The sequence below is a fragment of the Clinocottus analis genome, unplaced genomic scaffold, assembly GCF_023055335.1.
Source record: "Clinocottus analis isolate CAN_PGR_092001 unplaced genomic scaffold, fCliAna1.0.p SCAF_18, whole genome shotgun sequence".
Taxonomy (NCBI): domain Eukaryota; kingdom Metazoa; phylum Chordata; class Actinopteri; order Perciformes; family Cottidae; genus Clinocottus; species Clinocottus analis.
Genome location: NW_027175909.1, coordinates 14,034,921 through 14,060,290, shown reverse-complemented (window position 1 = coordinate 14,060,290; position 25,370 = coordinate 14,034,921). Strand labels below are relative to the sequence as shown.

General features: G+C 45.1%; 1 protein-coding gene across 3 annotated transcripts in view; it reads right to left on the bottom strand.

Annotated features, from left to right (window-relative positions):
• Positions 1 to 5,885: 5,885 nt before the first annotated feature.
• Positions 5,886 to 25,370, bottom strand: part of tmx3b (thioredoxin related transmembrane protein 3b) — a 31,583-nt gene continuing 12,098 nt past the window's right edge. The window contains exons 10-16 of one of the 3 annotated variants that reach the window (XM_068581452.1): positions 24,837 to 24,935; positions 21,095 to 21,152; positions 20,800 to 20,853; positions 17,815 to 17,871; positions 14,119 to 14,248; positions 12,701 to 12,769; positions 5,886 to 8,836 (exon numbers count right to left, since the gene is read on the bottom strand). In XM_068581452.1, the coding sequence (XP_068437553.1) occupies positions 8,543 to 8,836; positions 12,701 to 12,769; positions 14,119 to 14,248; positions 17,815 to 17,871; positions 20,800 to 20,853; positions 21,095 to 21,152; positions 24,837 to 24,935 (761 nt within the window). In that variant the 3' untranslated portion in view covers positions 5,886 to 8,542. Of the gene's footprint in view, positions 8,837 to 12,700; positions 12,770 to 14,118; positions 14,249 to 17,814; positions 17,955 to 18,104; positions 18,148 to 20,799; positions 20,854 to 21,094; positions 21,153 to 24,836; positions 24,936 to 25,370 lie in introns of those variants that run through there. The other 2 variants (XM_068581453.1, XM_068581454.1) reach the window with 2 other exon arrangements.

Below are 25,370 nucleotides of genomic sequence, written 5' to 3'. Positions count from 1 at the left end.
CCGCTCTGTTTAAACCAAGTCCAGATAGGCGGAAACGCATGACAGACAATCTCTGCCCTACTTGCAGCGGCTACACCACACGGGCACGCACATCATACAGAGCGAGAGAGAAAGACAGAGGAGGAGAAGGAGGAAGAGGAGGAGGAGGGGGGGGGGGAGACGTAGAAGTGCAGCCACAGAAGACAACCCACTTTGGGAAAAGCAGGGCCGAGGGCCAGTTCTGAATCTGCCTCTGGCTGTCCTTGACGAACCTCCGGGCCAGATCCTCCTGGGTGGTCTGAGTCGGCGCGCGGCTCTGAGAAGATTTATCTGGATGCTTGACAACTCCTGCACCACTCATCCAGACTGCTCGCCTCCCCACAGAGAGCACATGTCACTGCCTTAAAAGCAACGGCGCTTGACAATGACATTGTGGGGTTGTTGTTGCTTCTTCTTTTTTTTTTTTTCACCTCGCATTCACTTTATTTTGGAGCAGATCTGGGGACGGAGGGGGAGGAAGTTCAGTGTGAGTTTGCAACTGTGATTATAGTTGGAGATTTTACTATTGAAACTTTGCTACTGTTGGTGTATTTGGATCACTGGCTGTTTTATCATGATCCAAATTGGCAACACAAGAAGCATCTACAGACAACTCAGTTAGATTATGAAGATACCTTCATACTGAGATATATATATAAATAATTCAGCCAAAATGACCAAAGGATTTGCATACAATATAACATTACACTGTAAAAGATAATGCAGGAATGTAGAGCTATGACAAACCTGGACAATGGAGTATTTGTTTAACATCAGTATGAAGTATCCTATTATCATATAAAACCATAGTTATGCGTATCAATACGGCAAGTAAGGGAAGTTTGCACAAATATATGGGGCTTTGACGCTATGATTTTATGCGTCATGTACCTGAGAGGGAACATAAAACGTATTTCGGATGAAAAAAAGTCAAATAAATATGACCAAAAATCCATCCCTGCTCCTCGATGCTGCTATACGTGCAGAAAAGGTTCATTCGGTGTTTTATTGACTTTACTTACAGCACAATACCGTCAATTCGTCAGGACACCCTCTGCAGAAGGCGCGTGTTGTGGATAATATCGTCTGTTAACCTGTCGCTGAACTTCTGCCTTTTTTTTTTTTCATCTGTCGGCAGCAGATGTTGAAAACAGGAAAATGACGTTCACTCGTCTTCGTGAATGTTTTATTGTTCTCACTCAAACATCAAAAATCCCTTTAAGATGATTGTATTTTATTCTTGAGCGACCCTGTGGGAACCAGTCGCATTTTAAATGCATCTTCCACTTGTTTGCACTTTTCAATGTAGCCCAGTGCAATCCTAATAATTTAGTGCAATAACTAGGGGGAAAAAAAACTATGACCCAGACAAATTCTGTCTTATATATTACCAGAAAGCCCAGGAGTGCATTAGACTTGGTCCCTATAAACAGTAATAGGCCTCCAGTCTCAATTATTGCTTGTTTTTTAATGTGTCCCCGCACCATCTATCAACAAGAATGCATTTTAAGAGATTAATTTGCACCCCTGAGTCATTTTAAACCAAATAACTGCTCACAATTATGTTTTTCTAATTATGATTATTCCATGATTACATTACAGCGCTCCCTGGCCAGAGCCAACACAACACGGCTCCCCAGGCTAGTGAGGGAGTGAGGTGACGGTGTCACTGAAAGCAATTAAAAAGCCATCAGACGGGGGGCTGAAAAGAAAACACTTCCTACTAGATCACAAAGTTAACCAGTGGCCTGAGCCCAGTGCGGCCACAGCGGCGCTACGGTGTCATTACTCTCTGCGGGCGCCGTGCGGTCGTCCCTCTGTGGCGCTGGATGCTAAAGTGGGGCTCGGTAATGACGAGCAGCAGCAGCAGCTTGCACCGTGAAAGTCTTCAAGCATCTGGCACACGAGCAACGGCATTACACTGTGAAACATCGCGCATGTACAAGTCACACTTCCATCTAGTCGTTCTCTGGGTTACGCGCACACTCACAGTTTTCAAAATGGCCGCCACAGACGCAAGCATTTTTAATCAGCCCAGTGGGAGTCAACACGACGAGTAGCGCGCAGACGTGGAGCCGGTGTTTCGGTTTAACTTTAGGTCGTGTTAACTGGTGACAGGTAACAGTAACAACACGCCGCTGCACTGCTTTGGCAAGTGTAACGTGAGTGTGATGTCGCCACTCACACGAACGACACATACCGACTAACAGCCGCACCCCAAACTTTAATTACCTAACATTTTTATTTGGCTAGATTGGATTGAATAAAGTTTATTTTTGTCAAACTTTGCCGCGGCGCGTCTCCTTTTTGCTTACGACATCTTGAGACACGCTATAAGAGGACCAATCAGATGAATTCATGTTTTGGGAAACACAAAAACTTAACTTAACCTTGCCAAGAGCTGAGAAGATTAACGACATATCATAGCTCATATCCGTCTATTAAATATGAAATAGGGGAGCGAGGAGACAGTTAGCCTAGCTTAGCTTAGTTTAGCGTAAAGACTGAAACATATATTTAGCCTCCAGACATAAAACAGGTACGGAGCTGCTCATCTAACGGTCTGCAAGGAAACAAAATAGCAAATCATGTCTTCAGTTATCTGCGTGCATTAAAGTGGAGCTATTTTATGATGTGATTATAAATTCCTCTGTTGCTTTGTGAATATTTGTTCAGGTGTGTTACTTGCATGTTGAGCGGAGAATCAAACCAGAACAAACAGAAGATGGGAGGACTGAGGCAGAAACACCGCAGCCGATGTAAAAAGATTAAAAAGGACACAATCAGTCACCAAATAGGCCATGAATTATTTAATACACCAGAGTGGGTCCAAACCCTAATTAAAGCTAAAACATCATAAATACCCTTTTAGCTAGATGTATATTAATTAGAGAAGCCCATAAATATTTTAAGAGCCTCCACTCTCCACAACAAGCCAACCTTAAATCTTGTTTGTGAGTCTGTATGCTGTGATGTAAGCATCGCTTTTGGATAAGGCTTTCATGAGCACAGGTACAGTACTTACAGCCTGTAATATATTCAGTATAATCCCCGTAAACAGACGGCCCCGCCCTCCACGCTCGTGACCCCACCCATTCAAAAATGACATGAAAGGATTATTGTGCAAAAGCTCTTAACTTGAATAAATCCCACTTTCTTCACCGGATATAGCGCTCGGCGCCGCATTTCGTACCATGTTTTTCCAGCGATATCCAGCTTCCCCGCCCCCCCCCCCCGACTGCGTCGACTCGGCAATGTGTTGCCTGGGCAGCGGCGGCGGTGTTTGTGTACATGAGGAAGTGTGAATCCCTGGACATAAGTGTTGTTACTGTACCGTCATTAACAAAAGCCAGCTGGCTACAGTCACCACGAGGGGGTTTGGGAGTAAGCTCTGGACCCAGCAGGCCGCTGACGTAACGTCCCCGAACATCTGGGTATAGGGACTAAGGCTCAGATTAAACACAGGCTAGGAAGGCTGCGACACACACACACACACACACACACACACACACACACACACACACACACACATGTTGACGGACCTGTTGTCTTCCTTGACTGTGAAAGCGGCTTTTATTTTTCTTGCTGTTCGGGTAATCAGGTTGGAGGATGGAAACAGCCCCGAGGCAAAAAGGTGTGACAGCCGGCGTCAGCAGCACGTGTCACCTCCTCCAGGAACGGCTCCGTCTCAGGTACTGTAAGTCACCCCGACCCCCCCGAGGGGACAGGGGCCCGTCAGTAAATGATGGCGACCCGGGCAACATCATTAGGCCGTGTGCTGTGTGGCAGCAGCAGCAGCAGCAGCAGCAGCTCCTCGGCAGAGTGATAAGCAGAAAGACTCCAGTGGGAAATGCTGACGGTGCACTTAAAGGTGACAGAGATAATGTGGGCCGTGCACTTGTTATTCTCTGCAGAGCCGCGCATCATTTGTGCGCCTCGGCTATAAATAAAGATTTGTCACAAACCGAGATACGGAGTCTGGATGAGGGGCCGGAGTCGCGGTCGACTTGAATTTCATGATCTCTAATTGACCGTTTACTAACCCTCTCGCTGGAACGACGGTTGTCCAATCACGGCTTAGCGACCGTGACCGGTAGGGGCGGGGGTGACAGCACAAAGTCTGGTTTAGAGTCAATACTATTTATCGTAAAAATAACACATAAAAAAAACAGCTAATCTTCTATATAAAGGAGAGGAATGTGTCACAGACTTTGCTTTAACCCCCATGCGTGTCGAAACACAAGCAAGCTAGCAGCTAACGAGGTGAAGAAGTTGCGTTCATGACCGTTTTATGTTTTTCTTATTGAAATCCTTGTTTCAGAAACGGGGTGTTTGACTCCACCGTGTTGTCGCTCATCTTCTCTTCAGCTGACAGACTCTCTCCTCCTGTGAGCGCTTCTTCGATGTTTTTTTGATGCAGACGTTGTAACGGCTGTGACGGGCATCCTCACTCTGCCACTTTCACACGACCCCGAGGAAACGCTTTTTTTTTCCCCCTCCCCAAAATGTCAGACCCAAAGACGACGGCAACAAGCACCATCAATCGGCTGACGGGGCCCCCCGACAAGCGGCTATTAAACCCGGTCGAACTGTTGACACGGAGTCACACAGCGCCAAGAATAGTCTGCCGGGGCGACGGATGGTGGGGGGTCTTTGTGCCCCCGGGCCGATGGCGGAAACGCACACAAAAGCGGCGTTTACCGAAAAAGGAAGTTGGGGAGGCGGCATCCCAGAGGGGCCACATTGGCAGACATCGTTTGTGTAATCAGGCGTCGAGGTATTTGTGGCAGAGAGACAGATGGACTTGTGCAGCTGCGGCCATCTATCGGCCGTAATGCGAAAAATACCGCTTTTTTTTTTTTTTTTTTCCTAAGAGGGTATCAAGTGCGGGGGTTGGTTTCCATGGTGAGCAAAGCTAATCAGCCGTCATTGAGTGACGGGAAAAAAAAAACGAAAAAGAAAAACAGCGCTTCAGAAATAGCCCTGAAACACAGGCTTGAAGCATTAACTGAAATAACCGGCAATCTCTTCTTCCTTGACCCAGCGTGGCCCTCCGCCATTAAACACCTTCCCGCGAGTCGTGATCACCATCTCGCCGTAATGTGCCGCTCCGACCTCGAGAGACGTCAGAATGAGCAGCCGAGTGTAATTGCCCTTGTCTAGTGCGCCAGATTGTTGGTTCTCCGAAAAAAGGAAGGGAAAAAAGAAGAGAGACAGGAGGCCTCCTTCATTTGCCACGCGATGAAACTCATTCTCAGAATATACGGCGAGGTAATTGAGCGATGAATTACTTTTTGCATCAGCACCACGCGATGACACCGATTCTGATGTAGTCGAGTAATATATTACCCCTCCCCCCTCCTCCTGTGCGGTGATTTATCCCCAAAATTACATCCAATGGAGAGTGAACATTCCCCTCTTTTATCAGGAAGAACAACTTATCAAATGTCCCCAAAGCCACGTCTGTTCCCTCTCCCTCTCAAACTGTGTGAGGGGTCCGGCCTTCACAAAGTACGGCGTGACATTGTGCCGTTTTTTTTTTTGTTCATTATGTAGAGTCACGTCTACGAGTTCGGCTTTAAAGGCGCCGCCCGTTCCCTAAAGAGACGAAATAAATGAGTTTCACATCAAGCAATGCAATCAGCCGCAGTTAAAGCTAGATCTCCCCCCCCAAAAAAAAAAATTGATTACATCTGCTATAATTGAGTTGACACCTCTACCTCGGATTACGCCGTCAGAAGATATTACAAAAAACACATTTATATGTGCGATAATTGGAGACGGGTGAAGAAAAGATGTGGAAACGGAGGAAATATGGACGTCAGATGGACAAAAGAGGCCAGTCAACAAGAGGAAAAAGAGGACAATCTTTATTTCAATCTTTTAAACCTGTAATAAAGTGTGACAATCTCAATTCAAACCCAAAAGAGGAAGTTTGGCAGAGAATGATAGGCAACTACAAGGACCAGAAGGCAAGGCGAGGGCATGGTTTCCTTTAGTGCAGTTTCACAGTAATAACACAGATGACCTCTGTATATTAAAAACAGCAGGTGTGCTTAGGTTGAGGAGCCTAAATCCAGATTAACTGAGCTACAAAAGCACGGTGAAATGCAGAATAACGTCTTTATTACACTTTTAAAGAATGGACCTTCACCTCATTACAGCATCAACCGCTCAAAACATTCATTACTATTTGAAAGTATCATCTTAATTCAAAGTCCACGCAGCAGATTAGTAGTTAGCTCAGTTGTCATTACGTGAGGTGCGATTGAAAGAAAGTCAAAGTTGGGGGAAGTGGACGCAGAATTAAGATGACTTTGGTCTCGCTTCTCTTCCCAAGGTCAAGGATGAACTCAACGCTCATTCATCACCATGTGTTTGGTAGTTCCCTCGAGAGAAAGCCTGTTACAGAAGCTGTCATTGCTCATTTCAAACTTTTAATTACTAGCCAGCTCTGTACGTCGAATATTATGCAGGAATGTTTCGGATGAATAATGTAAAACAAATGCAGAGCGAATATTAATCCAGTGCACAGCTCTGAAAGGAACACTTTTTGCCATTTAGGGAAGTTTGTGTCATTGGTCTTCTCGCCAGCAGCCGCATAGCTTAGCACAGCTTAGCACAGCTTAGCATAAAGACTGGACGCGAGGTGGAAATGGCTCGCCTGCGTCGTCAAAAGCTTTCTGAAGAACTAGTTATATCTTCAGATAAAAGAAAAAGACATTTTAAAGCTTTTAGAGCTGGCAGGTTGGTTGTTACGATCTTTTGACAGAACCAGGCTAGCAGTTTCCATCCTGCGTGTTAAGCTAAGCTAACTAGCTACTAGCACAGGCTTCATATTCTCCCTTCAGACACAGCAGTCGTCTTTCTCATCAAAAGAAAGTGAATGAGCTGATGTCCTAAAATGTCAAAGTTTTTCGAGAGATGGTTTCCAACATGATTTACAGTTTTATCAAACCACCCGCGTTATTCAACACAATGTTGTCACATAATTCAGGATTTGTGTGTTTTTGATAGGGGGAGTGGATTTAGTTTCCGTGCATCAATCATTAGTAAGAAAACATACGACAAATGTGCTTAGTGTTGCATGGAAACATCCCCGTAACAACAATATTTCAGTTTATGAGAGCCAACAGATTTACCTTTTTGTTATTTTCTGTCTTTCGGAAGCGATTTTTCATTCGTAACAAAGATAATGTTCTCAGTTGCTTTAACAGGACTTACTGCCAGAAACAGGTTCCCACACCTAGCAGGTGCACTCCACTGTGCATGTTTCATACAAAAAAAGCTATTTTACAACTAGGTGGAGCGGATTTTAGGAACACTTGAATATTTGATGTAACACACTGGCCACTTAAATCCAAGAGGAAGCCACAACCCTTTACTTGATTTGAGCCATTGCGTAGACTTCAGTCCCGAGTATGAAAGCAGGATAGATACGGCGATTGAGGGAACTAACAATAGTTAATGTAACAGTAAACAAGGGGTTAAACTCAGTAGCAAGATGACGGGCGTTAGATTTTGTGCGCTCGGTGAACGTCTCAGTGCATCAGGATTTAAACTTCAACCTGCCTACTGAATTCAATACGGCAACCAGTGATGGAAGACAGATTGAAATATGGAGAGAGACAGAGCCAGGCTATCTGAAGAATATGACTTGTTAAAAGCTGCAGGGACTACTGATGCCTTTTATGGATGTCTGCTATACAGGTGCAACTCATCTATACTAAGACTTTTGAGCAGGTTGGCCATGTTGGAGAAAAGATATTTGCCATATCGTAGTAACAGACAGACTGATAGCTACTACCATTCCAGCTTTCTTTCAATAACGCTCCTCATAAATGGACACTAACAGGTGGCTGGCATGAGAAATAGGTTGAAATGCAATGTCTCGGCACTTTGCACCTCTAGAACAAGCAGAAGAAGAAATATTTTCAGGCAATAACATACAATAGAAAAAGCACAATTCATTTATGGCAGATTTTTCTTCTCGGGCACTTCCTTTCTCATTTCTACACGCGCCAATTTAGATAACTTTGGGCTGGGGGGGTAGAGGTGAAAGAGATGTCTGTGTAGTCGGCTGGAAGGCAGGTTTCTAATATTTAAACTGGAATATATAAAAAAAAGAAAGAAATACATTGGGATATGACCAAAAAAAAAAAAAACAGAAGATACAACGGGAGCATTTTAGAGAGGAAGCGTCACACGTCACAATAAACCACTGGGTTGGTCAAAACTTCATAAATAAGAGGTCTGTTTGGTTCACAGCCACGCCTCCGTGTTTACACGCCGTCGCTAAAAAAAAGGCGGTTAGCTTGAAACATGACTCGATGGCTTCACCGAGCGGCCGACCTTTTAGCGCAGAACTCAAAAAGATGGGAGGGGGTCGGCGCTAGAGGGGCTCTGAGGGGAAGTGATATGAAAGACAAAGAAGCAGAATAGCAATACATTGATAATGTCTTTGAGTTTCATGTCACTGCATTTGACTAGGCCTATCATCTTGTATCCGGTGGGAGCACCTGTGTTAATCGGTTTTCTTCTCCTCGGGGTCCTTCTCTCCGATGTCGCCGTCACCGCCGTCGTCTTCCTCGTTCTCGCCCTCTTCGGGGCCCTCCAGCTCCGTGCCGGGTTGCCTCTCCTCCTCCTCCTCCTCCTCGTCTTCCTCCTCGTCAGTCAGGCCCTCCCTCTTGAGCGCGTCCATGTCCTCCGAGCCGTCGTCCGACTCGGCCGTGCAGATGCCGTAGCACATCAGGCTAATTACACCCAGCGGTAGGCCGAAGAGGAAGCAGCCCAGCAGCGGGGAGCTGCGAAACACCGACTGACGTGGGAAAGGAAAGAGAAGGAAGGAAGACGCAGAAAGGGGGAAGTGTGAGGAAGGGGAATGGAGAAAAAAGGAGGATAGCAAGAAAGGACACAGGAGATAAACATATCTGAAATTTAAGCGTTAATACGTTTTTTGACCACGACGCTTTTGATGTAAATGATGGACACATACGAGTAAAAAAAATAGCATTTCCATCTACAAACATGAGCATCCCTTTCCTAAATCTTCATCGTTCTTATCTTGTTCAAGTCGGGATCACCAACCAGAGCGAAGCGGGTCGCATCAGGGTGCTAATTAGTTTGTGATAATCTATAAAAAAAAATGGCTTGGTGGTAATGAAGCGAAGGAGAAAAGATAAGGGCCCAGGAGGCGGATTTCTATGTAAAATAACAACACAAGCCATCAGAAACGATGCCGATTTCCACTCAGGGTGCAACAAAATCCTTCCCCCCCCTCCCTCCCATCCTCTCCTATGAGACTGATTGGTAAACGTAGCCCACTGGGCTCGAGTACCTCACTCTGCAACTGATTGTTAAAGTTCAGACAAGCAGAACCTCCTCCACTCCAGCGCTGAACAGCGCTAGCTGACTGTGCGGTTGGCGGGTGTTGGACCTGGTGCGCGACACCGTTGCGTCTGCGCTTCACTCTCTGTGTAGATGGAGATGGAGCCGGCTCCACAACTCGGTAGCTAACGGTAAAGTTACCCGGGTCACAAACGTTTTGTAGTTTTAGTTGAACCTCGTATAAGATGTCACACATCTACTGTTTCACGTCGATGGAGGAGGGCGGGACGAATATGTGATGATAAATTAATAAAACTAAATAAAAAACCCTCATCCAAACCCTGGAATAGAAATGAGCTACCACAAGCTGAGTAGGGAGGGAGTATTCAAGCAAAGCAGAACTGGATCTGATATTTAAAAAGTTGCCATGTGTATTCTGTGTGTAACGCTCTCAATGCTTCACCCCAAAAATATCACAGATAACACGGAGAGGGCATTCGTCTGTTCAGTAGAAGCGTGACGTCTCTGTCAGACAGCCAGTGTTTAAATGATAATAAAGAGACTCCCGTTGCAGTGACTGTTAGTGAGCGAGAATTCAAAAATCTGATTTAGAGATGCAGAAATATTAGTGTGGAAACACGCTTTTATGTTTCTAGCGGAGGCGCAGCATATATGCATTCATGTATTCATTCATTTGCATTATGCCATTACGCCGCGCGTGTGTGTGCGTTTAGAAAGCCGGTCACAAATCATTTGCGGAAACACGGGCGGGCTTTTAATATTTTTTAGATTAATTACGTTTACTGTCATGTAATTTCAGGACGCCTGCGTCGCGTTGCACCGCTTGTGTTCCCGGCTCCTAACGCGCCGTCTTGTTTGCTTTTGTTTTACACTGACGGCCATATTGGAGCGTTTCCAGCCTTTTATCTGAAACACTTTGGGTTTCTTGTACTTCCCCCGTTGTGCAGTTTGAACCGATATAAATAAAGAAATCTTCAAAAACTACAAACGCAAGAAAAGATCCACCTTTATACGCAAATCTACGGTGGCTTCATGGTAAATGGACCAGTACTTGTTTCGCTTGTTTCTAGTCTTCCGACCTCTCAAAGCGCGTTAACACAACATGACATCATTCACCCATTCATTGACTGATGGGAGGAGCCACCTGCCCATCAGGACCAACTTCATTCAGACACATTCATCCTAGCGGAGCAGGGGATCAAATATTCTAGACTTCATTGTTTTTAGATTCATTCTAATTTGGTGACCGTCTCCTCAGTTTGGTATATGGAAGCCCTAAAAGAAAAATAGAGTAAAAACAGTCACTGCTCAATCACATCCATGCCCCCGAAACCTGCATATAAAATCGTCCCATTTTCTAGGACAAGTACCGATCCGCTCCTGTGAAACACCGTCCCTGCGGCAACAACAATGCCCGGGTCACCGGAGGACAACTCCCTCTTTTAAATGATCCCGGTGACAAATGAAGTCATTTGGCCTGAATATAGCGGGACGCGTCGGAGACAATGTACCTGGAAGGGGGGCATTCGGTCACGGCGTCTGTCAGCCGCTGAGCTGAAGGAGAAGAGAAAAACATCCGCGCCGCCTGCAGTCGCTGCCACGGGAAGAGGGATGGTAATAGCCGGTGCAGCGTGGCGCTCGATGGGGCGGAGACGGCTATGCTATGCTAACACGGGCGGGCTGTGAGTCATTGGGCCTAATGTGGCTGCTCCCCTACGCGCCCGTCAGGCGTGCATTTGGATTTTGGCTTTCTGGAGGAGGGTGCGAGGTGACGGCTGCTGCCTATCTGCTCTGCATCACAGCGCGTCACTGTAAGCAATGGCGAGCCGTGGAGACGCATGCAGCACGAGGCGGGAGGAGAATAGCTCTTCCGCTCGCAGGTGTACCTGTGGATTCTTGCTTTTGTGCGGATGCTAATGAGAAACGATTACAGTCCTTCACTTTCTGCTCTTACAGAGCCCAAAGAAAAGAGGGTTTTTTTTTTTACTTCTATTAACCTTTTCAACCAAGTTTTTATTCTTCCGCTGGTTCAACTGTCAAACCTGACAGGCTAAATGTTAAACCTTCAATGAAGCCGCTTTTTTACAAGCCTTTCGTTGTACGTCAAGGTTAGCAACCCAGAAGTCACTTTACCTTCTATTTTTAATGTTTCTATCGGAATAAGATCTATAATTTTCCTTTTTAAGAGTTCTCCGCATCCCTTCAAAAGACATTGTTAAAAGAAAAGGCAGCGTCGAGCTTCACCCGCGGTTACAGTACAACTGGAGAAAGGCAACACGGCTGTATTTACATTCCTCTCACACCCGTGGTAAAATAAACACCAGCTACCTCCTAAAAGAACCGACGACTTTGGGTCAGGATGCTGAACTTGCTTCTCCTCCCACTTTCACTCCACTCTCTCATCACTCCGCCTCCTGCTCGGCTGCTTGTTTCTCATCTCCCCCGCCCCCCTCGGTACTGTGTTTACCGCCTGCATTGCATATTCTCAGTCATACTCCCTCCGTCTTGTTCTCCGAATGTTGTTTTCCTCCCGCGGGGGAAAGAGCAGGGCACTCGTCGGGGCATTTGTTTCACAGTGTTGCTGAACTTGCCGCATATGCATATACAGTACTTGCCATGGAGCGGAGAACACAGTCGAGGTGAGGCGCGGCGCATATCAACGAGGACGACGTGTTCAGCGGCATCGGAGCAGAGATACAAGTGGGAGGAGAGGTAAACAAGTAAGGTAGCGGGGCGCTAATATTAATAGTAGCCCGAAACTTATAGAAAAAAAATAAAAAACTGGGACTAATCAACTTTTTTTTACATGAGCACTGGACAGATGATTATGTAGAATGGGAGCGGGGTCATCATCCACACGAACCCACGTCTATCTGCCGCTTCTCTTCGTCTTAAGAGTCTTTCAGGTCTTTGTTTTAGTGGATTTTACTGCTTTGGTTCACCATGACGCATCTCCATATTATTGATGATACCGCCACGTGTCTGCTGCTTGCGTCTGCCTACGAGGTCACTCGTCTTCATGACTATTATTACTTTATTTTACAGCTTGTTGTGCTGCTCCTAAGTCCACAAACAAATCTATGTGTGGTGTTATATTAAAGCTACAGTACCACACTGGTCAAAACTGTTTGTTTTGTGAAAGTCATGATGGTGACATCCTGCAAACTGACACGTATTTAACTATTTTGGCAATTTCTTTGGTTTCAATTTGACCGGATGTGCACGCCATTGCATTAAGATAACCTACCCATCCGGTACATGATGAGTATTTGACATTTCAATCACGGTGTGCTCGAGGAACGTTCTCCGACCAAACAAACTCTCACCAACTTACCATGATGGTGGACCGGGCATCAAAGGCCACACGTTTGATCCTCTGCACGAAGCCGTCGCCCCCGTGCGCCTGCAGAGAGACAGGTCGGTTAATAGAGTTCGAGGAGCCGCTGCGTCTCGTCTGCAGCAAACCCTCATCAAGCCGACGCACGCAGAATTATCGACATCGATATTATTTATTTCAACGCTTCTCTGCACAAACCCATCGGCGGTTCGACTTCTCCGTCTGAGCTCGTTTGTTGGCGGCGGCACCTGGGCAAAGCCAATGGGCGATCTGTCTGGATGCTAATTCATCAGGACGGCCAATTAGGGGAGCTCTGACTGAGGACTCCTGTGAGCGAGCTAGGAGGTGGGCACGGGATGGCACTTATGTGGAAACAGCTGTTGCCCAGACCGTGTGCCGATGCGGCGCGAGGTCTGCATGAGTAGTTTAGTTCAAAGTTTGAACAGACTTTTTCTTTTTTTCTTTATAGCACGTTGTTGGGAGTTGTTCTTTCTTAATTGGAAATGATAGAGGACGGAGAAGGTGAAGCCAGCTGATGTATTACAAGAGTAGTGAGAGGGGGAGATAGTTAAAAAAGAAAAATCGGCTGGAGAGTTGGCTTAACTCCGTCCTCCTCTGGCTGCTTCAGCGCCGTTCAGTGTCAGGCGAGGCTGAAACACGCCGTCTGTGTACTTTGATGTTCACGTTTCTTATGAAAAACACTCAAAGATTTAAGAATTTTAGTCTCAATCCCCGACAAAATAAGAAAAAAGGAATCAAATAAATGAAAAGATCACAAACTCTTTCAACTAAATTTAGTTCAGAGCTTACAACACACATTTGTGTGTTTCTCCATGAAGCATGAATCACCCTCGAGACACATCATGGCAGGCATTACGAGCATGACGTGAAGATGTTGAAACTGTCCAAGCTTTGGCTGAAACAGGGATTTTTGTTTTGGGTGGGAGGTAAGTTTCTTTGCCAAGAATTTAAAAAAAAAAAAACGCAGCTCAGACCTTTCTCGGAAAACGAGAGGACAAGACCTCTGGCTGTTTGGCTTACGGTTTCATACATCTGGTGACTTCAGTGTAGTACAGAGGGAAGCGATGACATTTCTTTTGCAGATTAGTGTGCACACCGCAATGCAGAATCCCATCGTAATCTCAGTGTTTGACTGAGAAAATAATTATTGTAGATAATCCATTCAGGGAGGACAGCAATATGAAATCTAAACATGCAAGAAGGAGATTGCAAAAATACCTCATCCGCTGAAAATATTTCCCTGGGAGGACGTGAAATGCGAGGCAATGTGGTTGATTAATGAAGACTACTGGTGTGATTACAGCGGTACGACACAAGGGGAAGGGGTGGGGGGGACACGCTGAGCTGAATGCATGAGAAGGAAAGAGGAAGGAAAGGAAGGAGAACATTTAGACCTGTGCAGAGCCGTTCAGAACGCCGTTGATGAATTGGACCAGCTGCTCCATGGTCTCAATCGGCTCGCCGGGCAGGAAGTACTGCTCGTTGGATGTGTTGAGGATGATAACGGAGGGCACCGTCACCTCGCTGAGATAGAAAGAAAAAACAGGAAACGAAGCTTTTAATCTCCTTAACCTCGGCACCTTGGACCGCCATTACCAACGTGCATCATTAGATAGGAACAAATTGTGCTTTCTTCAAGGAACAAATTGTTACGCGGAGAAACACAGAGAGATAAACAAAGCCTTTGTACTCGGAGCAACATAACTTTTCCCTTGGGGGCATCCTTTCTGAGGATTTCCTTCTTATTTCTTTATTTTTTTGTTCCTTTCTGGGGAGGAAAAAAAGCCGATGCAGCCCGGCTTACTTCAGAGTGGCATTTCTTCCATCGTTTATGCATACAGTGTGCAACTCAGGGGCTTTATGGGTCCGTGCCGGTCACAGTTAAAGAGACCTTCACAAATTACAGCCGACAAGTGAATCGCGGGGAGTCCGACGGAAAAGCAAACCCTGCATCCGCGGCCGAGACGGGTACAAAGAAGCCCAGTGCCGGAAAAAAAAAAAAGACGCTGCACGCTCTCCAGCGCGCTTAGCTCGAGAAAAACCAGCGGAGGAATTACAAAACTCAGTGAGATAACGAACAAGGTCATATAAACAAGCAATGCCTCTTTCGCATGTCTGGCACAACACCGAGCCCTGGCTTACAGAAGGTATCCAGGTGCTTACACACACACACACACACACACACACACACACACTAACAGTCCATCACAGCCCTGCCGGCCCACATCCCCAGTGTTCCTCAACCCGGCAGCAATTTGCACACACACGTATCCATCACTGTCCCGATCCACCACCCAGCCGAGATCAGGAGTGCAAACACACACACACACACACACACACACACAGACACACAGACAGACACATGTACACACACAGCTGTGTGCTAGAGTCATCAACGCCTCACTACTCTATCCAGCTGAGACACACACACACACACACACACACACACGCTCACAGTGTGTAGTCCGCCTGACATCCAGCCTACTCCAACAGATGGCACCCATTTAAAATAAATATGGATTAGCCTATTCACCTCTGTGAGTGGAGGCTGCTGGGGGTTCGCCGCCTGTAATGAAGGGTCATACTGTACTCTATAGAATTAGAGCTGGCAGAAAACACACATTTAAGACATTTCCCCTTCCGCTGCCAAAAATGGCTGACATACTGTATAATTAGGGCTAATTATTTCTTATTACAGAGCAAGTTCATCCAGGACAGTCTGGGTTATTAAAAAGAAACAATTTGCCATTTTAGCAAATACAATTACTTGCTTTCTTGCCCACTCATTAGATGAGAGGAAATCAACCCCACACTCCTTTCAGTGCTTCAAGTAGGAGGCTAAGATGCTCACATGGATTACTTTTGTTTAATTTAAAGAATAGTTCAACTTTTGTCCGACGATGACGGCATTAACATCCCTCTCATGCTAGCGTTAGCCTGTGTTAGCGAACGGTCTGGAGGCGACGACTCCCAAAGTGTCTTACGACTACAGTTCATAGGGCATGAATGGGGCGGGGCTAAAGTGCATAGGGGCGTGGCTAGGAGTCTATATCGACATGTAACCGTCCTCAAGGCCTGGAGCCCAGATTAGACCAAGTCCACTGAAGTTACAACAGCTTCCTGTTTTTATGGCGAATGCCACAATAATGCACGAAACGGACTTGTTTGATCGCAAAGGTCGAATAATTGTTCCTGTAATTTGTGTTGTGTTATGTTCTGGGGAACACTGTGTTACACTGCAGTAAGCTAACTGCGTGCCTTTAGCTCCATTTCAGTGGTAACGATTTTCTCATCTAACTCCAAGCAAAAAGTGTATTGTTGGAACTAGTCTTTACAAAATAAATAAGAAAAAAAAAGTATAAACTGGATCATTAAAACACCATTTACATGTTTGTTATTGTACTTAGTGAAACTCTGGAAGTTCATTAATTCCTCTTCAGAAAAGTTTTCTTCTCACTTTCTGTCAGCAGATGCTTTTCTTGGGTTTTAATTACTGCAAGATAACTTTACTTTATTTTATTTTTTATAAACGGTGATGATTATCATTACAGCGTCCAGGAAACAAGGGCCCATAACATCTAGATGACAAATAATCTTCCTCATTTCCAGTCTTAGATTACCAGAGCACTCCTTAGTACACAAATCAAAAGGCTAGTGTGTGTGTATATGTGTGTGTGTGTTCATCATCTTAATCATTCACCTTCTACAATTAGTAATCTTCCCTTCACACAGACTTTCAGTCACCTCACTCAGAAAACTCTGTTTTTCACAGCCCACCATGCCTTCTCTGTAAGGGGTTAGCGATAATCCCACATTTAAACAGAGGCATCCTCAGGCTTAGAGTAGTGCTCATGTGTGTGTGTACATGTGTGTGTGTGTGTGTGTGTGTGTGTGTGTGTGTGTGTGTGCGCGCGCACGCCTCTGGTGAATGCAGGGGCAGCCTTACGCCAGACAGACCGCTGCCAGAACACAGTAATCGCTGTGATGACAGAAAGAGGGATAAAGCGCCATCAGATTTATTTCCATGACTTTCCTAAGGGAGAGAATTAGTGGACAGTGACAGGCCAGGATTTCATTCCTCAAAGGAGGGCAATTAATCCCGTGCTGCAGGAGCCAAAAGCAAGTCCGGTGAAAACCCGGCAAACACATATTGTATCTACTCATATAAAACTAGGAAGGCTAATCACCCTCATTCATCCTTATTTCAGCCCGTTTGACTGTCGTCATACTTCCAAAAAAACACTGCTACTATACTCGCAGACACACTCTTAATTACGCAAGACTTTGGAGACCATGTCTGCTGTAATCTCCCTCACACAAACAATAATATGCCCAAATTAAAATAACGTCCCGCAGCGGTCTATTACGCTCAGAGATTCTCACACAAAACGGGCACAACATTACACAAAAGGCAGACATAATTAGACACTGTACGTTGGTAGATATGAAAACAGACGTGCCAACTGCTGCTGCGGCCATGCTGGCCTGTAACACGAGCGCGGTTCTGTCTCATTAACGGCGTGTGTGGGTTGTCGGTTGCAGCGTGTACCTGTGGCCGACGCGCCAACAGGCGCTGGCCTCGGCGTAAAGTGCAGTCTCTGTATCGTTAGCGCTGTATGGTTAGCGCCGTATCGTTAGCGCTGCTCTTTGACGAGCGATTAAAAACACGTGACCATTAAAGATCCTAATCCATGCATGGCCTCATCTGTAAATTCATCATGTCTTCCCATACCATCCCGCACTTTTGCGCCATCTTGTCTGCAACAACCAAAAAAAAAGATAATAAAAATACATTTTATTGGTATAGTGCTTTAAAAAAGTGCTCAAAAGGGCACTTTACATGGTAAAAACCGAAACAATAAAAGCAGTAACACAAAATAAAACGAGATAATGTAACGGTAAGAAACAAAACATAAACATACGTAACTAGCACAAGATATGACCGTGTAATTGAATTCTCCACCGGAACTGGAAGAGGCCGACATAATTACACGTCAGTCCAGACCTGGATAAGGAGCGGGCAGAAGGTGAGGAGATGTCGAGAGAAGAGAAGGGTGACATGAGAAGAGACAGGCTTTTGAGACACTCACCCCATAATGAGGCTGTTAATGTAGTCGTTCCCGTCCATGTGGCCGAACTGGAAGTCTCTGGAGACGGAAGACAAATCAGTGGCATGAGAGCGAGCATCAAAAGACGTCACGCGGCAGAGCACAACAACACGCCAACTTTCCTGCACAATTATAAGAGCACATTGAATGGGGAATGCATTCCCTGTTATGGAAAAAGTAGAATTTCTTTCAGTGCAGATATAAAAATAATAAAAAAAAAAGAGAAAATAATTCCCCAAAGCTCCGTCCTGTGTGTGTGCGTCTCCCGGTTCCCCTCATCTTTTTTCCACCGCAGAAAAGACTCAGGTGATTTATCTAAACGATAAGGCAGGAGAAGGAATTCAATTTGTATCTCATTGTGCTGCACTATGTCTGAGCAGAGTGTATTGTGGGTAGAAACGAGAGGGTTGGGAGGGGGGGGGGGCGGTAGCCAGTGGCTTCCATTGAATGACTGATTACGGGGGCCTCCACATATATTTATTATATTCAGACTGAATCACAGCTACATCTTGCGCGGTTGTCCCCTGGGTGCTGCACAATACTGCTTCTGCTTATATCAATGACATGATTATGAAGCAACTGAACTACATAATAAATCCGGTGGATGCGATATAACAATCAGTCAGTGACAACACTGGGATGGACTGGGAATACGGCTCATCAAAAAAGAAAAAGAAGACAGTTTGGACTTTTTTGCTTTGACAGCTGCAGCTGACTTTTGTTATCAATACTTTGTCTTCAATTTAAACATTTACAAGTTTGTTTCCCCATGTATGTCCATCCTCCCACTCCCACTGACACATCCTGGCCAGACTGCTGAGCAGACCGGCCAAGAAGGGGTGAGGAAACCAGCTGAGAAACTTGCATGTGTTCGAGGAGAAAGAATGCACGACAGCTATTTTTCGTAAACAATTTCAGATTTTTGTCCCGAAGAGTCGGAGATATTTTGTCTGTTGACTTGAACAAGTTCCGTCTGGAAACGTTCAAGCGTCTGCTTTGCCTTTGACTCACGATGTTTATTAGCGTTATCGGCCGCGTCACGTGATTCTCATGAGGAGAAGAGTGTTTTTCTGCCAGATTCCCACATAATTAATTAACCAGGGAAAGTGTTTGTCATTAGAGTCATTGCCAAATTACAGAAGGAGGTTCATAACACACAAGAATATTCCACAGGAAAAAATAATGTGACCAGTATCACCAGGAGACGTTGTGCTCCCGCAGATATATTTCAAAAAAACATAAGCGGTTTTTGTGGACAGGAATTAATTACTTGAACAACAAATGATCATCAATAAAAAAAATAAAAAAAGGAGAATGTTTTGGGAATTATATAAAAAACACTATGGTGGCTATGTGAAGAAAAATCACCCACATATGCACTCTAGTCTGGAAGCAGTGGGCGGTGGGACTGCACCCAAATTATTAAATGAATAAGCAATTAATATTGCAGACTAGAAAACAACAAATGCAACATTGCATATTGTCTATCGGTCCAGGGAGACGGATCCTTCCTTAACCCTTCCCATTGCTTCCTCCTTAAAATGTTGTTTTGTCGAGAATTTCCCTTTTTATTAATGAAGTGATCATCTTAGACCAGCGGGTGTCGGATTCTGTACTAATTTGGATATAAATAGATTGGTTAATGCAACAAGATGTCCTGAAATGTTGCTTAACATCTAACGGCCTGTAAGCAGCTCAAAGCATCCAGGTCAAGCTATGGATAGAAAGTCAAAAGGGTTCAGTTTGTAAACTTCTTGTTGCAGCAACCGGCAGATGAAAGCCAAGATAATAACGACTGCTGCCGAATTTAAACCCACGAGCCGACAAAAATCTGTGCGAAGGGTGGCCGAGCCGAGCGCCACTGACATTTACCGCCGCATCAAAACGGCGTCTGCTGTGTGTGCGCTGCCGTCGCCCACCACCGGGGGCGTCGCTCCAGCTCCTGACTTGTAATTACAAGTACAGTTTAGGTATGTCAGAACACTGCAGGCAGCTCTGATCTCAGTGGGGTTTCTCTAGAAACTCAAGTCTTCAAAATAAAAAAAAAAGAGCGAAAACAGCACAGAAGCGTGGCGGCGAGTCGTCCAATTGATGATAGGGATCTGTGTAATTCAATCAGTCTTAATGGGAATGCCTGGAGAGGGAGAAACACTTTGATCATGGCGGGTTTGAGATGCACCTCTTCAATCAAAACGCAGAAATCTATCAGATGAAGCAACACGGTCAACGACGGGGCACAGCGAGGAACTTAACCGCAACATGAGGATGAAAATCTGATCTTTTTTTTTTTTCTGCTTCTTCTTTAATCCTTTTGGAGGAAATCCTCTTGTCGCCTGGCGCTCTGCTGGGAGTGATGAGAGATGAGAGGTCAGCTACCGAACGGCAACATTAGAGCCGATTTGAATTCGAGCCTCTTCAGCCGAGCGCGTTTGTTCCAACCCGGGTCCTTCAGCTGAAGGATGACCCACCTACTGTAATCACTGAAGTGTGCACACACGCCGCCGCCATCTTGCTTTTCCCAAACCTTAAAGTAACAGCGAAAAAAAAATAACTTCGACGCAGTTGTGGAAATGACACATTTGAGGGACATTTCCTCTTCTGTGTTCGGATGCCTCTTTAATTAGTTCCCCTCCAGCAGGAGAACAGGTCGAACAAGGCGCCGTGCAACACACGGATCCCATCTCCGGGGTTGTTATTGCCGGAGAAAAACAGAAAAATTATGCATTTATACCGACCGAGCGGCGTTTTTTTGACTGACAGCTGAAGAGAACACCTATATTTGGAAGCTGACATTTTGCATAATTACCTTTCTGTCGAACCACAACAAAAACACGCGCGCCCCGACACAGAAGGCGTTAAACTTGCTCGCGAACAGACAGGCGGCGCTCCCTCGGCGAGTGCGCCGTCCTCGAATAAATGTATAAATTGGAGATTCATCTTTGACCTCATCGCGTAGTCGTGCCTTACCTGTTAAAATGTTCCCTGTATTCCTTGGCCACCCTCTGAATCAAGGTCTTTAATCTAAAAGCAAATGAGAAGAGAGTGAAACACCACATGAGTCCAAGTCCAAACTCCCTTTTGTTTGGTTTTTCCAGACCGATGTCTGTAATTTGTGGAGCGATCCGAAACAATAACAGCGAGTCTTATCTGTGCTTGAAAGCCGTGCACTTCGACAACCGCGGCGGGAAGCGTGGGTGTGTGTGGGAGTAATTTATATAGAGCCATGCTTTTTTTTTTTTTTTAATTTCAGTGTTCTTTGTACCTGCCACTCTCCTCTGTGGGGTCCTTCTCATCGATGACTGCAATCGCTACCAATTTGCCTGAGGTGGCAGACAGGGATTACAAATCACAATCAGACACACAAAAAAGAGAGGGTAAAAAAGACAATGGCAGGCAGATAAGAGGCTCTGGAGGAGACGAATCACCTCTCAACCGCAGAGAAGAAAGAAAGAAGCACCCGGAGCGCTTTATTCATTCATCACTCAAACATTAAGCCAGCTTAGAGGCTTTCTACTCGGCTGAGCAGGAAACAAGTGGTCACTTTCTGGTGGAAGGGATATTTTTCGGTGCCATTCAAAACTACAAACCCACAACGCGACAAATAGGTCTACTTAAAATGAAAATTGTTACACAACTCAAGCTGTCTGTCATTCAGAAGCGTGTTAGTTTGAGGCCTTGTCGACTGGAGGAGAGTACCAGCCTGCCCCCTGGTGGCCGCTGATGGCGCTTTGCTTTTGTGTGGAGGCAGAGGACGGGGTCATGAAGATGAATATTTCAGAGTGTGGAAATGAAAGTTGAGCTAAAGAAACTTTTTTTTTTTTTTTAAACTTATAACTGTGTTAAAGGGCCAGTGCTACTCTGTGTGTGTGTATGAGAATACTTCAAGCCCATCTATGGGCACTATTCACAAAACTACTTTGATTGTGTAGCTCTGTGGCTGCCAAAGAAAAGCAGGAATGCAGCGAACAATCCGTTTACTTTGTGTGTTTTTTTATACAATGCTTCTTCATGCAACCTGCAAAAAAAGCCCAATTAACTCTTTGAAGCAACTAACTGGGTGCATCACCAATTTGTAGATTATTAATAGATTTATTGTGCAATGTTGCTCAAGTACGAGACCGCTTTTCATTTGTTAGATGTCAGTACAGAGAAAGGAGGGCACAGCGGTCGAACCCGGGATGTTGCAGCTCTACATGCGCTGGAACAACTCAAACTGCTCCCTTATGGCTTAATGGTTATTGGAAAACTAACAGCCAGACAGCAGGGACGGTTGATTTAAGCTATAATGCAGTCCAGAATAAAAGAGTACAATGCTGTGTGTTATTAGCTTTGTCTGGGATAGAAAGTATGCGCCGTATTCAGGTGAAGAAGTCTTATTTCGATGCAAAGATTTGTTCGTTAGCAGGAATGTAAGCCGGCAATAATGTCGTTAAAATGCCGACATGCTCACATCATAATAAGACTAAGTCTGTAAAGGAAACCCTTTTATGAAGCTAATAATGAACCGTCACGGGCTTCAGTTTCAAATTCTTCTGGCGAAAGCGTAAAGAAAAAGCTATCAGCACTCAAACTTCACTGTGAGGAGATATAATCAAATTTCCAAGACATCCATCTAACACCTTGCGCATATCATATTTCTTCAAATCTGCTAAAAGTATATTTATAGGCTGGACCAGCTCGTTTTTCTCATCTATTGGTTTGTGGACGATGTCCTGTACCCGGTCGACTTTGTCGAAACTGACTATTTTGTGTGTGTCGATCCAGCGATGTGGAAAAGTTGCACGTTCACGGGTGACATTTTAAGAAATATTCACAACAAAAAGCTGCAACTTTTATTCGTTTTTTGGTGCGAACGTGACACTATTTCGCTGACAGTTTGCCGTGTGGTCTCTTTTTTTAAAAGGGGTTGTTTGTGTTGTGCTTATCAGACAGACTATCCCGCTCTCTGCCCCTGCTGAGCAATTCCTGTACACCAAAAAGAAAAAAAAACTATTGTACCGTGAATCTGTCAAATAGATTTTGCTCATTTATCCTCGCCTCAGCCTGTCCTTCAGGTTTTACCTTGTGAATAGAACTAAATAACAGCTTGAGACTATTCATTGATTTTGGCCACACTGGTGCTTGAACACGGGGACATGGACTGGCGTGGGATGAGACCCTTAGAGGGTTAAAATGTCACTCCAGCGCCACACAAGGAGCCCAAGGGGCATGCAACTTGACACGCCATTTAAAAGGCTGAAGAGACGCGGCTGGAAAAACTCAACACTGTTTTGCTGCGAATCTACTTCGACCTAAACTTTATTAACGTTTGTTTTTGTGGCCGACTGAAGCGGCAGCCGACGCCACCTTACATCAGTCACAGAGGTCATCCAGTTACGGAGCTTTAGAGACTTTTGTGTGTTCAGAACTTTGTTACAAAACGGGTTGAAAAAAGGGGCAAGATGTAAGATTCAGCGACATACCCCTAAATCTGAAAAAAGCAGAACGGCGAGAATACACAAAACTAAACTGAAGAAACTATGAGAGCCGGTTAAAATGTCTGCTATCTAATCTCCAGGAGTGGAGTCGGCTCTTAAGTTTACGTTTCGCCATCTGTGCGTTAGAGCCACTAACCGGAGGGCTGTGCGGCCGGAGTCTCGCTTTAATGGTTTTTAAAAGTTAGTGGATAGCTTTAAATCCATTTTATTGGATTAAATCCAGAGGGCTGGAAACGGGAAAATAACTTCTTCTCGTCTTCCCCGCGGCCAGGAGTCCACTCCTCCGCCCGGGAGGAGAGCGCGGCATCGGCGGCGGCTTGGGGAGACGGACAGCAGCTGCAGCAGCTCAAACTCAGCCGGCACAAAGCCCGCGGGCAACACTCACAGCGGGCTGGTGGGGAGCAGAGAGTCAGCCCATGTTGGGATTTGCACCGGCTGAATTTGATCGAACTCCCCCCGGATAGTGGATCTATCGAGTCTTTCCTCGTTTTCGTTGGATTCAATTCCACAAGCGGACACAGACCCTTAACCTTCAATGGGATTGACAGGTCCTCGGGCCCTCAGGGTCGTTGTATTTGTGCAAAATATGCCTTTATCGCCTTTATTAAGTTGAAATACAAGACAGGGCGGGTCGTTTCAGATATCTCAATACAGAGACATCTTTAACCTTTTACAATTCTGTTGATAACATTAGTTTCTTTCTTGAATGTCGGAAAGTAAAATCCAGACCAAATTTGCATTGCACCTTTAAAAACCGTCCAACTGCACATACAGCGGTGAAATACAGCTGCCACATTAGAAGCACAGCTTTCTCTGCAGGAGAGAGTTTCACTCTGGAGCTTAAATTTCCTCTGAGAGAAAGTGAGTTTTGTAGAGCAACATGGGCTCGATCTAAAAGAAGTGTCAGACTTCCTCATCATCGCCCTCACGCACACAATTAACGTTGATATTTGTATATTGGAAAGTTTGAGAAGAGCAACTCTAATGTTTGCCTTTTAATTATAAAGTCATCATGTGATTGATTGGATATTTAGGAGGTGGGAAGCTAAATATTCTGGGATTAAGTGTGAAATGGCATTAAAGAGGTAAGCAGAGTAAAGCTGTGTGCGCCGATGCACTTTAAACAATATGTGACGATAATCACTCCGTCATTTTAAAATGTTGACGGAAGCTCTCAGGAAGAGCAAAAATTGTCCCAAGATGTAAAAATACACAAAAAAGCAATAATGCTCATGATTAAGAAAACATCGGCATTATAGTGTTTCAAAATAAAGCTGAAACAATGAGTAGAAAACTAATCAGAAACTATTTATATATGTAATCATTTTCATACATTTTCTTTGTCTTGCGCAATATTTATTTGTGTTTTTATTCCAAGACATTTGCGAACTTCACATTTGACCTTTGAAATAATGAAATAACGAACACAATAGTTTGTTGAAGCCCTAAATAAAACTAGTGCGTAGTAGGATGTATAAATATAGATATCTATGCTCAGAGGAGGATAAAACGTTGTGCATACGCCACCTGTTTCTCCGAGCTCGTAGAGTGTAAAGCCATCAATCTGGAGGTATCCTTGGAAGCGCTCCTTGTTCACCCACGATGACAAACTAGCATCTGCGTATTCTGCAACACAAAGAGACAGAATCTTCTCTCAGAGGCGGAGGGACACAAAAAAAAAAATTGACATTCAGCGCACGGCCGGCCGGTCGACATTAAAAGCAAAGCACAGCAGCGTATTGATGCCCCGGATTGTAAAAAGATCAGTGTTTACCAACTCGTGCGCTCTCGAGGGAACAGAGAGCGGGACACAGAGACGGAGGTTAGCTAGACAATGATCAGAAGCCGTTATGACAGCCGGCTGCCTCCGGGTTAAGTAGTCCGGGAGGCCGCGGTGGGTCTGAAGCAGCCGATGAGTTGCGACTTGGGAGCGAGCCGATCGAGAATCAATCCGGCGGTAAACAAGCGAACGCGTCAGTTCGGTTGTCGAGACGTGAACGAAAGGACATTTCCTTCCTCCCGTCCGGATTTAACGCGATAAACATTCATTTCTTATTCATC